The sequence below is a fragment of the Brachyhypopomus gauderio genome, unplaced genomic scaffold, assembly GCF_052324685.1.
Source record: "Brachyhypopomus gauderio isolate BG-103 unplaced genomic scaffold, BGAUD_0.2 sc52, whole genome shotgun sequence".
NCBI lineage: Eukaryota > Metazoa > Chordata > Actinopteri > Gymnotiformes > Hypopomidae > Brachyhypopomus > Brachyhypopomus gauderio.
This window is the reverse complement of record NW_027506877.1, coordinates 2,626,982-2,643,605: the sequence shown is the minus strand read 5'-3', so window position 1 is coordinate 2,643,605 and position 16,624 is coordinate 2,626,982. Positions and strand designations below refer to the sequence as shown.

The 16,624-nt window shown below is 43.5% G+C and overlaps 1 protein-coding gene across 1 annotated transcript in view; it reads left to right on the top strand.

Moving 5' to 3' along the window:
- Window positions 1-16,505: 16,505 nt before the first annotated feature.
- sema4f (sema domain, immunoglobulin domain (Ig), transmembrane domain (TM) and short cytoplasmic domain, (semaphorin) 4F) overlaps window positions 16,506-16,624 on the top strand; it is a 39,107-nt gene continuing 38,988 nt past the window's right edge. The window contains 1 exon segment of the mRNA XM_076987294.1: window positions 16,506-16,556. Within this exon segment, the coding sequence (XP_076843409.1) occupies window positions 16,506-16,556 (51 nt within the window).

The window sequence follows — 16,624 nt, the reverse complement described above, 5'->3', positions numbered from 1 at the left end:
TGACAGGGCGTAAACAGTTGTAAGAAAAGGAACACACAAAGTAATAATAATTCTCACCCCCTTGGGAGAGAAACGTTGTCGGGATGCTAACGTGGGCTCAAGGTCTCTCTGGTCCCCAGATTTGATTTGTTTTTCTTAATATCCATGTTGTTTGGTTGTTTGTTTTTCCAATTAATTTTTAAAGATTTGCTCTTCCCCTGTCAACACCACATTTTCATACATGGTTACATTTCACATTTTCGGACATGGTTAAGACAAACAGAAAGTACAGTGAGATTCTGTGAAAAGAATGAGAAAATGTAATAATGAAACTTAAATAGGTTTCAGTAATATTTCTTGAAGAGAGGCTTGTAGTGAGAGATTATTGAAAGAACATCAGTGCACTAATTATAATATTGAACTATTTCACCATCGGCCCATAATGAATTTGACACAATCAACATTAATAAGTAAAAACAATTGAACAGAACTGTTATGTTGTTTATCGGTGGAATTGGTCAACAAAAAGGGCAGAGACTATTGCACAGGATTCCAGATTTGAATTTTGAATTTTGACTCAAGGTTTCTTTCCTATCACACTCAGAAAACCTATGAAATTTCTATGAAATGTTCTAAATATGCTATACAATGTAATCAAATGATTTTGTGTCTACTGAATACATAAACTTTTAGTAGATAAATACCAAGTACATAATAATCGTCTTTTACGTAACAATTCACACTAATTGGTTTATGATTCAGGCAAATATTTTTCATCATAATACATTTTCCAAACATCAGTAATTTAAAGTTTCTCAAGATTTAAGAGTTTTTTTCAGATGCCTTACTTGACTTTACTTTGTATTGTTATTTGATTTATTTAGCTTGGACTTTGGCAGAGGGACAGACGTTAATGTCAAAGCCATTAGCATTGAAATGTTCCTGCAGAAGCAATTCCCACGTATCTCCCTCCTCTTCGCTCTCCTTGCAGTGTTATCACCTCCGAGCCGTACGTAAAAGTGCCCATAAGTGCCTCTCTTGAATTCTGTGCTACAGGCAGACGTTTATTTTAGCCAGAGACAGATGGCCCTCCTCGGTGTTCTGGGAGGCTCAAGTCATACTTGGTACGCTTGCCGCATGATCGGAATGACCTCGAAGCAAAGAGGAGTCTCAACGTTTTTTTTTTCTTAAATATGCACTTCTGTTGCCGGAGCTGTGAGATGTGACGGAGGGGCAAGGCCGCCAACCGATGCCAAGCATTCCGATGTGGTGCGACATCGCACCGCCCCGCGCTCAAGCTGCGCTGCCTTATGGCCACGTGGCGAGACCGGCCGCGTCCCGAGAGCGTGGCCACGCGGCGGTTCAGGCTCCACTGAGCAGGGAGACGTGAGGGGAAAGGGCGTCGGGGGAGGTGGAGGTGGAGGTGGTGGTGGGGGCCCGCGGGGTGGTGGGGGCATTCGTGGTGCCGGAGGGGGGGTAGGATGGGGGTGTTGGTGATGGTGACGGCGGGGGCCGGTGGGATTGCTGCTTCACTGCCGCCTGTCACACCCACGACGGCCGAGCCTGAAGTCTCACACCAGCTGACACGCAGCCACCAGCCATAGCTGAATCCCAAAGTGGCTCCCCACATCTAAAGTGCACTTCTCGAGGAGTTAAATCTATGCGCTTTTTTCCTTGAGGTATTAGCGAGCTATTTTTGAATGTAAAGTGTTTTCAATGAATTCAGTATGGCTGCTTCAGAGGGCTGTTAAGCTAATTAAACATTTATTGGATTTAGTTTGCTAAAAATACAATTTCTTGCTCTTATATAACGATTCAGTATGGTAACTTTTCAGCATCATGGGTAACTTTCTTTGATAATGTATGCCCCTTCCAGAGAATCAACTCCCTGTTTGTTCATTTAGGAAGGAAAGGGTGTTTCATGTCTGCTTTCAGCTTGACTGCATTTTACATAATTCTCTGTCAGTGTCCAAACTGCAACATGTTTTTTTGTGTCCTTGGGGCACCTTGGAACCTTAAGGACTCCACAGGCTGAGATTTGGAGTACGACCACATGTGCATGTCCCATTTCAAGTATAAACTAAAACTATTAACATAATATTTTTACATTTAAAATTCTTTTATTTTGTGGTTATCACACCCTACAAATTGGAATATAGATTTGTGATGCAGCTGATGTGTTTAGGTCTGGGCCACTTCAGCCCGAGAGGCAGTCAGTGCAGAATTACCCACTTTATTGACATACTTTTGTCGCTGCCCCAATTCAACCAAATCAGTTTGTCATCCTGTCTGTTAACGTCCAAACTCAAATCGAATGTGAAATGGAGGATTTCCCAGTAAAGCAGCCATATTAGGTAAAATACAGACTTACTGCTCTTTAGTATTAAGCCAGAATTGATTTATTCTCACAAATAAACTCCTACAAGAGGATGGAACCGCAGGGTCATGACTTAAATAAACTGGGCCGTGGTGGAAGGAACCAGAGAGCAGCTTGGCCCCCCACCTTGAACCTCTCAGCCCGATGGCGGTGGCCCAATCCGGTGAGATGACATCATTGAGAAGATCACAGCAGAGGGCCGTTGTCTCCAGGGTGACTGGGCAGTGTCTATGACATCATAGTGCTGTGTGATTGTTTCAGGTCTCCCTCTTAACGCCTCTCATTACCATCCACTTTTATTCCGAGGGATCTGCTGACTGCCTGAACACAGCAGCACACACTCGGTTTTTTTTCTCGTTTTTTTCACAACCCTGGGTTTGTTCACATTGTTTTCCGTTTTCTAAATCCTCTGGTGAGCGATCTCAGGACGATTTTATTCACATTCTCTCTGACATCGCAGAGTGTTGCCTGTTCTGATTTTCTGTCATCTTATCTTTTGTCCTCTTTTTTGGTCTGTCTGTTTTCTCATTTTCTGTAGGTTTTGTCTGCATTGTCTCTATCCTGATATGCTAAGAGAACGCTCTGAGAAGTACAGAGAGCTGGAAACGAGCTCTTTCTGGGGCTGCACCTGGCACAGGAGGCTGAAACCCACCTGGCCAGTGATAGCACCAAGGCTCTTCTGATTCAACTGCCCTTGCACCAAATGACAGCATGCTCTAATTAGAAGGTCCTAATTAGAAGATTAGATTAGCAAGCTGAGCAGTCCCTCCCTTCATCGTCCTGGCAACGGTTAAAGCAGTCCTGTGTTTCTGGATTGCTGGATGGGTTATTTTCCCATTTGAAAGGGAAAAGGGGAGAATCTAAAAATTCAGGCCACTGGGAGTATTATTTGAAGAGAATACTAAAAGTAAAAGGATACTCGAGCGCTCTAGTGTGTCTCCATCACACAGAGGGACAATACTCTCCTTCCTCTTCCTTCTCTTCTGGGCCCACAGTAGAGATGGGACGCTTGTAATGGATAGATAAAGGTCTCCATTAGGCTATCAATGGTCCATTCGTTATGCATTTGTAATCCATTACTTATTCTGTATCTGGTCTCCTAAACATACGTTTATGTTAAAACCCACCACATCCTACCATATCTAATGTCCAGCTATCAGCTGAGTGGACATTAAGGACACACACTGATGGCTCTCGGAGCTGTTTCAAGTTTTGAGTGGTAAATAACGAGCTCGCACAATGCACAGCAGTGAGATCATAGTACGGTTTGAGGCTTTTTGCAGTAGAGTAGTGTAGAGGAGTTGAATACTTACAGCACCAGTGGTGTGCTCATATCTTCTCTTGTCTTATCAACAATTCATCAGTGAGTGAAATATCGTCAGTATGATGGGTTCATTGCTACTGACTCTCCTAACAGGGCTTAATATCCAGAGGACGCAGAGGAGATTACACAGAAATGCTCTTCAATCTGGACTCACTTCAATCTCTAAATATTGATTTTGGCGCATTTGTTTTGTTTGCTAGATAAACGGTTCACCTTAATCACCTGTCATATCGTGTTTATGTTCACGTGTCTGTGCTTGATGCTGTGGGATATATTCGTGCGCATGTGTGGCCTCTTGTGGCAGAAGCAGTGGGAGGAGTTTGAATATCGTGACATGCGCCTTCCTGACAAAGTATGCATGACATCGTAACGTCGTTTTTAGGGAGGTGCTGCATCACATACCAGGTAGTGTATGAACTCCATTAACCTTAGTCTCTTTAATTTATCATTAGTCTCTGTAATGATGATGCTAGTTTTCTTGCTGTGATCTTGTGAAGATGATGAATGATGAGAATAAAAGCTCCTTTTTGTCTTCCGGGGTGTGTGGATGTGTCCTAACGAGTTATTTTGTGTGACTTTTCCCCTCTCTAGCTGCAGACACATGTACCTTGCTGTGCCCACTGGACAAATGCCACCAGGCATCGATCATATGATTATATGATTATAGCCAGAAGCACCTTTCTGGTTGTGTTCACATCAGTATTTGCAGGGACGTTTTCGTGATTTTTAAAGGTCATACACTGGGACTGAGTGCTTCCTTGTTGTTCACCCAGTAAGCATGTGGTTGAAGACCAGGGACAGCAGGCAGATTTAAAGCAGAAAGTTAACACAGGACATGGATTTGACATTTAGTTTCAAAGAACACTTATTCCATTGCTTTCGTTTTATGTCAGTGCTACTTAACACACTGTGAATGTGCATTAACACCTGCGAGGCTTCCTGATGTTTTCCCCTGTTTCCCTTATCCACGAGGACAACATAATCTAGACTTGCTTTCATTGTAATCCAGGGTAATTATGCTTAATCCAGTATAGGGGTGTTTTCTGTTATTTGCGGGTCTTGGGCCACTGTGTTGTGTTTTTCATGCTTGTTAAATACCTGCTTCAGCTACTAGTCTCTTCGAGGCATGACACAATACACACAGCACTCCATATACTGTAGAACTCTGCAGTAGTGTCCATATCAAGGATATAAAGCAGTGGAAACGTGTGCTGACATCTCCCTTCTGTTTATATATTTATTTATTTGCACAGCTGGCAGTGTGAATATGGGAACTTCAACTGCCTTGGACACATTTTTAGTAAACAAAGCTGATCCGGTTTCATGGACTTCTTTCCCCAGTGAAAGTGATGTTTATACCAGTTTATATACTGTTGGGACTGTGTTGATGGATTATGTCAAGCAAATATATATTTGAGAGTAATCTTAAACACATAACACCAACAGCTTCAGTGTCACTGCTGTTGTGTTATTGGAAATGTGATCCCTTCTGGCGAACACAAACAAAGACCCCTGGAGTGAAAGATGCTTGTTCTCATTAAGGCAGTCAGTTATGGTTTTCATTGCTTAGTACCAGCTGGCTTTCAGGAGACGATAACTGGCTGAAAACAACCTCGTGAAGTAGGCTGGTAATATTATCAATGTCACAACCACACAAGGGACATTTATCTCTTAGTTTTGACTATCATGAAAAAGGTCTCCTAGTGTGATTCAGCTCTTGTCATAGGGTAGATTATCACCATCTTAACATTTCTGTTTGATTTGGGTCTTGGAATACATCTTTATGCGTAAGCCGTTGTGTCTAGAAGATTCAGCTTTAGTCAGTACCACCATCTCTGTCATGATGCAGATTTGAACTTAGTTTTGTCCAATAAACGTAAGACTGGTTGACATAATACATTATATAATACATAATATAAAACAGATAATCAAATTTCTCCTTCTGTAGATGTTTTGACTCCTGAAGTACACCTGTTTATTGTGACTTTAGTAGGTGAGGAGGTCACTGTATGAGTCTAAGTTATGTTCTAAAATGTATTGACATAAATTAGTAATTAATTTGAAAGATCAGCTGCCAGTGTAGGATGGATTAAACGTGCCTTTAGGGTGTCTCAGTCGAGCATCCATCCAGTCATTTCTGAGATGATCTTAAAAGTAAGGTGTTTCTTAATTTGCAGTATTAAAACATACTTAATTAACAATTTTGCATGCAGTACTGTGCTAAACTTTCTTAGAAATAATAAGATATTTATCTGGGTAGTAGAATAGGCTAGTGAAAAAACCTTGAACCTTACACAGATGCAAGATTTTAGATGTAAGATCGCTCATTTTAGATGTGAGATCTTACGTGCCTTTAGCAGATGAAACTGAACCTCTTCTCTGTGGTATGATGTGGTACGTGTTCTACTGTTCAGGAACGTCGCTTTGAAAGTTTCTTACCTCTTACTAATCATAACTTCACAGTCAAACAAAACAGTTCTGCATTTCCAAAATCTTTCAGAACTCGAGAAAATCCCGAAAGTGGTTATTCCTTCACTTTGCTATTCATTATTCATTTTAAGAGGACTAAATATACTCCGGGACATTTTGTCATGCCATGCTTTGTTTTGCCTTAAATTGCTTTACATTACAAAAAAATACGCAAATGAACTTGTATTGTATTCCAACACTAATTCTGGTCTTTCAGCTCAGATGTCTTCCATTCTTGTCTTATAGGCCTGGAGTGCTCAAAACATTAGAAACAGCTGCATTTGTGAGTAAATAAAACCAATGCATTTCCTTTTAAACTCTGTAAGTTTATTAGCATCCATTATGCCTCCCTGAGTCAAGGTTAGTCTGTTTCTCATCATTTCTCAGCCTCTTTGGTTATTTGATTCTGATATGAGACGCGTAACGAGCCTTTAGTCGGTAAAGAACCAGTCCATCAAAATTTTTAACATTTGACTTCATCCTTTGTTCCTTTGTGTAATCCTAGTAGCATATGTCTGAAAGCTGAGAACAGGCATGGTGGGGTCACCCCTCCCTCCCAGGGTCCTTCTCCTGCACCTCTGTGGTATTTAGAATCCGATGGCTTGCATGATTCAGCATGCCCTCTGTGGAGACCCTAAGTGCCTCTGGCTATGACACCTCCACCCCACCCCCAGCACTCGGGGCAGGAGGAAGCAAGCTGCCCCCTCACCCAGCTGATGATGCCACATGCATTCTACACCTGGTGCCCTTCACTTGTGCGATTTGCACTGTCTTGAGTTCCAAGCTGCCATCTTGGCTCTGCTTGGGCACGGGTGCAACTGGCCCCGAGCCAGCATGGAAGCAGATGGGGGTCGTCTGCTGGCCTCGGGGTCCTAAAGCCCCCCCCGTTAATGTAAACACGCGAACCAAGCGGCAAACGAGCGGGGCGGCCCACGGCCCGCTTCGGTGTGTGTATGGAATCGCCATGGCAACCACGAGAGCTGACCAAACTGAACAAAGCAGAGAATGAGGACAGTCCTTGTGTGGGAAGCTTTGTGAGGGTCTCATTCAAAATGAGTGTTATTGTTAGTGAGGCACGAGGGGTGGCCATGACGTTTTAAAGCTCAATTATACCGGTAACTACCCTGTCCTCGTGTACCCCTTTATGTCATTATGAACTAACGTAGACAGAACAACTACAATTATTCTGTAAAGCCGCTCGTCTTTGGGGAAGTCCTTTTGAGTATTATCAGTTCCTCAGCTGTTTGAATTTAGGGAAATGGAGTCATCTGAAACTAGGTGATTTAACTGTAGTGTAATTATTGCAGTTATAGGATCATAAAGCAGAGGGAATTTCAGATTCTCTCTCTCTGTCTTTCTCTCTCTTTCTATCTATATATTTCTTCTCTTCAAATAAAAAATCTAAAATATATTAGCATGACAGGATAAAATGCCTATGTTGCCAAAGCAATATGTAAATGTATAATTAATATACAAATGAATAAGTGTTTTACAAATGATACAATAAAAATACAAAACAAATAACTAAATAACAGAAAATAAATAAATCATCAGCATAAACCAAAATGGAATACGATAAAATAAACAATAACAGTAACTAAGAAAAGAACATTAGATTATAATCATTCTACATGATTATATGTGTTATAGTGTTTTCTGTGGTCTCGTTGCAGTTTCATATAAATTGTCTTGCTGAATTTAGTGTTTCTGTATGGGTCAGTGTGGGGAGGGTGGGGATATTGTTAGTAATTCTGTGCAGAGTGGATTTTCTATCAGCTTCATATTTGGACATAAAAAATATGAAAAAAAAATCCTCTCCTCCCTCCCCCTCCCTCGTTCCCTCTCTCTCTCTCCCTCCCTCTCTCTACCATACCCATTCCTCTTTTGCACATGTCCTAGATAGTTCTTGCTTCGGGCTGGGAATGGTGTAACTTGGGGCATTTCATTTCCCCATGTGATCTTTCCTTCTGATCTCGGTTTGGTAGAGTTCCTTTGTGTCATGTTGAATGCAGTGTGTCAGATGTGAGAGCATAGTGTATGAACTCACACAGGCCGGCGTGATGATTTATAGCATGCGAGTAGGACAGCCGTCTTGATTCAGGTGCTATCTTTCACCATACACATACATGTGTTCACACACACTTAAAGCTTTGTATTCTGGAATTGTGTGTGTGTGTGTGTGTGTGTGTGTGTGAGAGAGAGAGAGAGAGAGAGAGGTGCATCGTTCTATTTCTTTTACTTTACAAGCACTAAACGTTCCCTGGTTTTGGTGTGTTCCTGACATCTACTGCACAGGGACATTGTCTGTTTTATAATTGCGTATTATCCAGACTAGTGTACGTTTCTCACTGCCAGCCCAATGTCCAGTGAAGCATATGAGCTCCTCCCCTCCACTTTGAGACTAACATGCTCCATTTGACCTGTCGTCATACAGAGATGCTCCCAGACCCTCTTAGGTGATGAAAGCCCAGTTTGTCTGGAGTGTTCTCTGGGCTTGGACTCTACTTCTCTGGGCTTGCGTGGTGTTGGGAGTGTATTTAGGGATTCAGCCATCTGCCCAATTCACTCCTTATGGGCAAAAGCATTTCCTTAAAAAAAAATTCTAAATTAAAGTGGGGAAAAAAAAGCATGATGCATATTTATATGTTAAGGGCCCATATGGTTTGCAAGCTTGACTTGATATCTTTAAATCATTTTGTCTGCCTGTCTGTTTGTCTATCTCTGCATGATGGAGTTAATGTCAGTATTTTCCTTCTGTGCAGACAGGTTTAAGGATCAGGTTTGTTGAGTCTATTATAATAGATCTGATAATAGATCTATTATAATAGATCTTCCTCCTGGAGACATACATGTGAATAGCCGTTTATTAAGCCCCTCCTCCTCACCTAGCCTTCTTGTCCTTCTTCTCTCTTGCTCATGCATATTCATTTTGCATCACCGTGATCTCCAAGGAATGTTGTTTGTGATTGCCGTGCCACTCAGTTCTTTCATGATAAATGACAAAAACAGGGTTTGTGTAATAGACAATAATAACATCCCAAGCAGCCATCTTGTCTTGCATCGTTTATTCGTGTCTGTCCTGCTCATCTAGGTTCACTTGCATCTAAGTGCACTGGTAAACGGGCAGAGTCTGGCTCGGCAAAGCTGTTTACGCTGTTCTTACATGCTGTTTGCAGTATACATAAACAACCTGAATGGATTTTTCTTGTTTTGCAGCTGCTGACCGTGCAGGTCAGACTGGACTGCCAAGGCCGGGATGATATTGTCCGATATTGTCTGAGGGGTCCGCTCTCTGACAGACACCAGCGGAGGCATTCACGAAGCAACGAAGACGTCGTACTCTCACCGAAACCGCCTAGAAACTGACGCAACTCCCAAATATCACCTGTGCTGTTCTGCTTGGTTACTCAATGCATTCACATTTTCACTTTAAAACCAATACGATGCAGGATTTCCGTTTTCACTTTCAGTCCTGGCCTGCTGTCTCATTAACCTTTGCATATTAATATCACATTTTCATATCTTTAGGAGTTGATTGATTTGGTTCTCCGGGGACAAGTGAGGTTTAGTTGTTTTCTCTGTTCAGTGATTTCTCTGTGAAAGATTTTGGCTGGTGAATGAGCTGTGAGATTATGGTGCTTTCTGGCATAATTTCACCCTCGCTATGAGTTTCTGGCTGTGATGGCTTGTAATGTAACTGGTAATGAATTTCATATACAATTATAAGTTACCATTAACTATGGGTCCTGGATCTGGAATGGCACTAAAATGCAAGCTCTTCTGGTTACAACTAAACTTATTGGGTAGTTCTGTAACATCTAGAACAACTCTCTTTATTCTTTTTAATCCATTATATACTATCTCTAGTTATGTAAATAAAGTCTTCATGTTTTATTGTTTTATATTGTATTTTCTCCCTTTTATTCTCACATATATTTTTAGCTTATTCTCACCCTTTTCCTGAACCCCGTCAGAGTAGCACACGAGTAGCACTTGTCAGATTCAGGAACGTGGACGTGTGAGAGATACCACATTTTGTGCTGGTCCACACACACATTTTGTGCTGGTTATCCAAACCATTGAAATTACATTATACTACGTGGACTTTTGTGTCCGTGTGTGTTTGCGTGCATGTGTGTGTGCATGTGCAACTTGTACGCTTTTTATTGAGCAACACACCTGTCAGAGCAAGAGGCTAATCAGTTTGAGTGGAAGTCTCATCTGTATAATTAAATGAGAGGAGATTCCATATGGGCTTTATTAATCAGAGCTTTCCTTCCATACAAAGCAGCTAAACAGAAGCTATGGTGCTACTGGGATTCTATTCTTTGAGCTTTTTATGTGTATTTTATTGTGTATGTGTGTATGTATCATTTATTTTATTTACTTTATGTTATATATTTAATAAATTCCGATCTCAAAAAGAGTGTTATGGATATATTCTGTGTGTAACGGGGTGAATTATCTACTGAGCATCGTTCAGGAGTGTTAATATGTAGGCAATTTATTGGAAGACAAGAGTTGAAGGAAACAGATCGGTCTGACCCGCATAAGCTATTCCACACATGAATCCTCAATTATACAGCACACACACACCCTCACACACCCACGCACTCACACACACACACACACAGCAGATCTCTTATACACATATTTTATGTATTTGAACATTCACCTCTTTTTTTCTTTTCATGTGCAGCCCCCGCACACACTGCTGCATCAGGTCCCCTTCTGGAACGTTCTCCCCCACTCTGAGATCAACCCTTCCTGGCACTCTCGCTCAGTGATGGGGGGATGGAGAGAAACGTGTGTATTACACTACCACCATCCCCCCCTCCTAACACTCCTGCTGTGAGGGGAAAAATCCTCCCTGACAGGTCGTTCTGCTCAGGGCTAGTAACCACACAGCCAATTTGGAGATGTGGGTAAGAGATAGCACCACAGCAGGGTCCCCAGAGATAGCGTCAGCTCACCTGTATCCTCCCGGGGTGATAGCCTGTGTGGGGCGGAGCCTGGCGAGGCCATGCCCGTAATTGCATACCTATAGCGGGCGGTGCTGCTGATCCAGCATCCTCGCTGTGGATGAGGGGACCGAGGCAGAGGACCTGGGGGCGGAGCTATGTGGACATCATCTGAGGGGAGGATGCGTAGTAATAAACCCGTGGTGTGGTGTGCACAAACCGACTCATGCACTTACAAACATGCTGTTTGACGGAATAGGACTAGCGTTGTTTTTTTGTTTTTTTTTTTTTTTTGCGTTTTGCGCCCGTATGCGACTTCTTCGGCTGCCCGTGTGCTGGATGCTCGTTTCATCGTGTAGGTTTTGGAAGGTCAGAGACTAAAGGGACCAGCAGAGTTCACGATGAGGGACAGCAGCAGCCAGTGTAGTGCTGCCTCTCCAGATACAGGCAATCACGTTAGCGTTCCTCCACCGCTGGGGAGGCCATTTTACAAGGTCACCTCTATCGGTCTGAGACTGATGAGAGTTGGCATGACACACTGTCTGTCTTACACGGCATATGCCCCCACACTAGGTGGTGGCCCCACTCTCTCACTCCTCCCATGGACACACATATATTCAAATTTATTTACCACTGAGTGTTTTGCGTGGGTGGAGAAAAAAATTTAATCCATTAAGCTTTATTAGCTTACTGTGTCCCTCTTATATCCATCACACTAACACACGCAAACACTCCCATTTTTCCCATTAAGATATTGAACTCCACCATCTCAACCACTGTTCTGCGCCCAGGTTTCCATCTAACGCATATCTCTGCTTGTGTGTACAAAGTGGCTAATGGAACTTAAAGGGATTGTTGTGTATCCATGCACACATCAAGGGAAGAATGATAACGAACCAGCAGATAAAGTGCATGACAATCCCTTTAAGTCTCTTTTAGGCTGCTGGTCCTGATTGGTTGCCTAAATGATGGCATGATGGTGCATTTTGGTGTTGAAAGAGATGCGTTTGTAATAGCTAGACAAAGACAAGCCAGGTTTTATATCTAAGGTGTGAGATTTCACATACAGATGCTGATGTTGGAACAGTTATTAGTGTGGAAATTGCTCTTAAGGGGTTCATGGTAATGGTAGCTGGTTCCAGCTAAATTCACTACAAAATCACATGTTCTTTCCTGCTTAGTTAGGGGGCTATTTCAGGTTACAGGGGAAAAAATAACGATGCACTACAGTTGCATGGTTCCAGTAGCTATTATAAATAGTGAATTGTACAATGCAAGGTGGTATTGCACTTAAGACGTTTGTTAAATTATGTCTGGTCTGTGACGATTTAAGATGGAAATTGTACAATTTGCACCTGCCCAGAAGAGGGCGCTTTTTAGTACAAATGAAAATGAACTTCGGCATATGCTAAGACTTAAGTGGTTGTTTATTATCAGAGAAGAAATGGATAAAGTAAGGAATTGTGTTTTTCCGAAGTAAATACCACCACAGTTGCTGATTTCCAAAATTATTTAAACGTTCTTTCATCAGCTCTGACGGATATAACTCTTTGCTCCGTAAAGTACAGGCCAGTCTATTGTTCTCGCGCAGGGAGACAGATGGACACTGGCTCGAGCCCCATGTGAAGCCGCTCCGCTCGCGTGCTCCGCTCGCGCTGTAGGACCATGTGGGTTTATCACAGCAGCTGACGGACCTGTGCGTCTTTAGGCTCGTCACATTCATCACGCCACCAACCCATATCTCCAGGGATCGATTTAATCCTATTGTCATATATACAAATTGCTGACTGCCTTCTATGAATCTATCACTAAAATATGTATTGTTATGGATTTTAATTATTAAAAGTGTAGAAAGAAAGCACTACCCCTTCCTCGTCTTGTAATTATGAGTATTTATAATGTATAGTTGTATACTGTGGGTCACATGGCAGCTTACCTGTTGTATTAGCCTATGTCCTGTAAGCGGGCGGGGCTCGCAGGATTTGTGAATTGGCTTGTGTGTGCAGGATCTCGGGCTGTACGCGACCACGGACGCGTTTGGGCTTTCTTTGTACGGTTCCGCTCTTCTTGGCTTTTAATTCCAATCTCACAGTCAGTTGCGGATCTTTTGGGTCGCCTACACCACTACAAGAGCTCGGTTGAGGATACGGAGAGGCTGGGACCGTGTGCATTCGTGTAGGCTACACGAACGCACACAAGGATCGGGACGCTTCTCGAGATGCTGACGACGCCTGGATTGGGTTCACGTTGGGTTTTAACTTTGGGAAAGTTATAATACGTTTTTATTATACGTTTCGATTTTCTTTTAACTCCGTGCTGAAATTCTCCAGTTTTACACGATTTTTTAAAAAAGCGATGACAATTAACATCGCACAACAGCCCCAAGTGGACGAAGACTAAAAAGCATTTAGTTTATTCTCCTCGCGTTTGTTCCCTATTAAACTGATCATCGCGAGTTGCGCTCTGCTACAGGTCCCGGACGGGTTCACAGTAAACACCGTCTGCTGCCCTGTAGAATGACCTGCAGCTGAGACTGGACCTTTGGAGACTTTTCTGCCGAACTTTAAAGAAAGTCTGAACGTGGCTGGGATTCTCTGAACATGAAGCCGGCCACGTATCTGCTCGCCGGACTTGTGGTGCTGTGTAGGGCCGCCCGGACCTGGTCAGCAGCGATCAGCGGTCATAGAGGTGAGGACGCGCGTTTGGGGGGGGGGTGATGATGATGATGATGATGGGGATGCACCCCACTGTCACACTGGTGTTACTGGAGGTTAACCAGACCAGTCCAGACTGATTGCACAAGACTGGTTTTTAAATGACCACACAGTCATCGCATCATTTCGTAAATCAGTCGTGGGCGGGAAGCAGGTGCCTAAATATGAGTAATAAGGATATTGGTACTTCGTTTATGTCGCAATGATCTATAATCCGTGGGATTTAGTCGTTGTTCACATTACCTAATACTGTGTACAGTGAATAACTGAAGGAGCAGGTGCACAGCACAAATAAGAGGCAGAAACAGGTGTTTACTCAGCATAGTAACTCATTTCCTGTAGTAATAATATCATCGACTTAAGTTGTAACGTGATCTGTATTGTCTGATTGAGTCCTTAGACACTACATCTTACTGTTTAATATAGATTTTTTCATAAAAAAAAAACTTTAAGAAGTTTTTTAGTCTGGTCCGTGTCCATAGGCTACTTGATTCCTTTTCGCTTTCCGTGGACTTTCCTAAGTGGGAGGTGTGTTTGTTTGTTTGTGTGTGTGTGTGTTTGTGTGTGTGAGAGAGAGAGAAATATAAACTTCGGAAGAAATTTAAAATGTAGTAGGCAGAAACAGAAAAATCTCTAAGTGTGCCCATAAGGACATTTGCGCGTGGCGGCGGTGTCCCCATGTCGCCCTCAGTCACTGTGCGGGAGGCCGGTGTGCGGTAGGCCGGTGTGCGGTAGACTGGTGGTGAAGGTCGGTTCACCGCACTGCTTGAGTTTCCGCTGGAATTGGGAAGGCAGACAAATCTCAGCCGGGCGCGCGCTCGCTCTTCTTCCGCTGCCTCGTGCGCGAGAAGGATCTTGTGCTCCCAGTGCTCCCAACTGTGCAGTCACGTTGCATCTCAAAACAATATATTTACTTATTACCAACTACTGCCGCTGAACAGGGTGCTTTTTTCTTGTTATGGGACGCTTCCTGCCTGATGTCACCGACAATAAAACACCTGTCAGTGCCAGCTTATGTGTTGAGTGTTATGTAAGGGTAACTTTGTAAACATTGTGTTTGTTCCCCATTGAGTTCCACTTATTCAAATTCATCCACAGTGACTTGAAACCTGACAAGAATCTTATGAGAAATATGTAATCCCAAACTGACCCTCTAGGTCTTTACCTGCTACTATAGGTCAAAAGGATTTTACAGAATTGGTAAAAAAAAAAAAAAAAAACACGTTTGCTTTAGCATATGGCCACAGTGGATGCTTCTACGTTAGTCCTGGGGCTTAAGCTTACCCGTGAGAGTCCTGTGTACAGAACCCAGCCTTGTCGTGTAGTGGTGTTTCACTCGCCCGTACTTCTAATACCCCTCACATGACGGCGATTAACAACGGCAGCACAATGACCGCACAAACTCCCTCAGCTTTTTAGTGCAGCGTGACCAACCAGACGCTCGCCACGGACTTTTCAGAGATAAGCACTGAACGTTGTCCGAGCCTGTGGGGAGATTTGAGCGATGCTTGCTTCTGTTAATGGGAAATGCCTTCTGGTCTTCCCAGGGAGTGTGGCATGGCCTTGTGGGCTGCTGACGTCAGCCGGGCCCCGTGTCGTGCTCTAATGTGTCTGCTCTGGCAAATGTCGCCTCCGTTTTGCATAGGCGGCCAGAGCTGGCCAGCAAGAGCTGGGGTGTGTCCCCAAATCACTACCCAGTTGTCTTTTTCTCCCTTTCGGACGTTATAACTCTGATTGTTTAGTTGATCCGTGTGTCCCACTGGTACACCGGTTGGTAGCTACCTTCGTCAGCCGCTGTGATGCTGTCGGTGTGTGTAGTCTGTTTGTTTTGACCCTTTATGCATACCGTCCTGCCTTCCATTTAAAAATGTGTGCAATCTTCTCTAGTTAACAGTGAGGAAAGAGCTCCACCTTAGCCTCCTCAGGGGTCATGGCCCTTGCATTCTCCCTGGAGATACCCCCACACCGTGGGCCGCGAAGTCTCCCTAGCAGAACGCAGCCCGCACATTTTAAATCGGCGTCTTGCACAATGAGCCTATGGACTGTTTGTCACGAAATGCCATAGTTAACGTAAGCAGCAGGGTTGCCTGCTGCGTGAAACACTGCTGTCCTCTGTGCACTCTTCAGCCACGAGGGTGAGGGTTTATTCACACAGTATATCCCAAAACATTCCACACGCTCGTTCCGACGACTCCTTTCTCACAGTACGTGCTTCCCGCCTGAATAAATGAATAGAATGTCTTTCTTGGCAAAAGGTTAGTGTTGCAGCTCATATTCATCCCTGTGCGTTTTCGTTTGTGGGCGTTAATGCACCACGGCTTTTCCCCACAGGGCTGTCTCCTTTCCCTCTGATTTTGGAGACCATAGCGCAACAGTGATTTGATTGTTTTCTTAAGATTACACTCATGACCAGCGATATGTGACCAGCAAAAAAAATGCTCCGTAAGATAATGCAGAAGGTGGGTGGTGTATTAAGGTGCTTGCCACCAGACAGACCTTGAAGGTCAGGAGTAAGGTCAAGGGTCAATTTGCTTCTGCATGTTTTCCTGTTCTCATTTTGGGAATCAGTTCAACTTTCTTGAACGGTCCTGGACTGGAGTTAGAAACCGTGAATCTAGTTACGGTGAAGTGTACCTGGTTACCATAAAGTGGTATGTAATTCATGCTGATCCACTATAAGGATGGGAGGCTCCACCCACGCTCTCCTGGCCAATCAAAAGCTGGCCATGTCGGTGAGCGCACAGGAGTCACGGAAAGCTGCCGTGTGCTGCGTGTGTTGCCGGCCTCATGGCACCAGGGC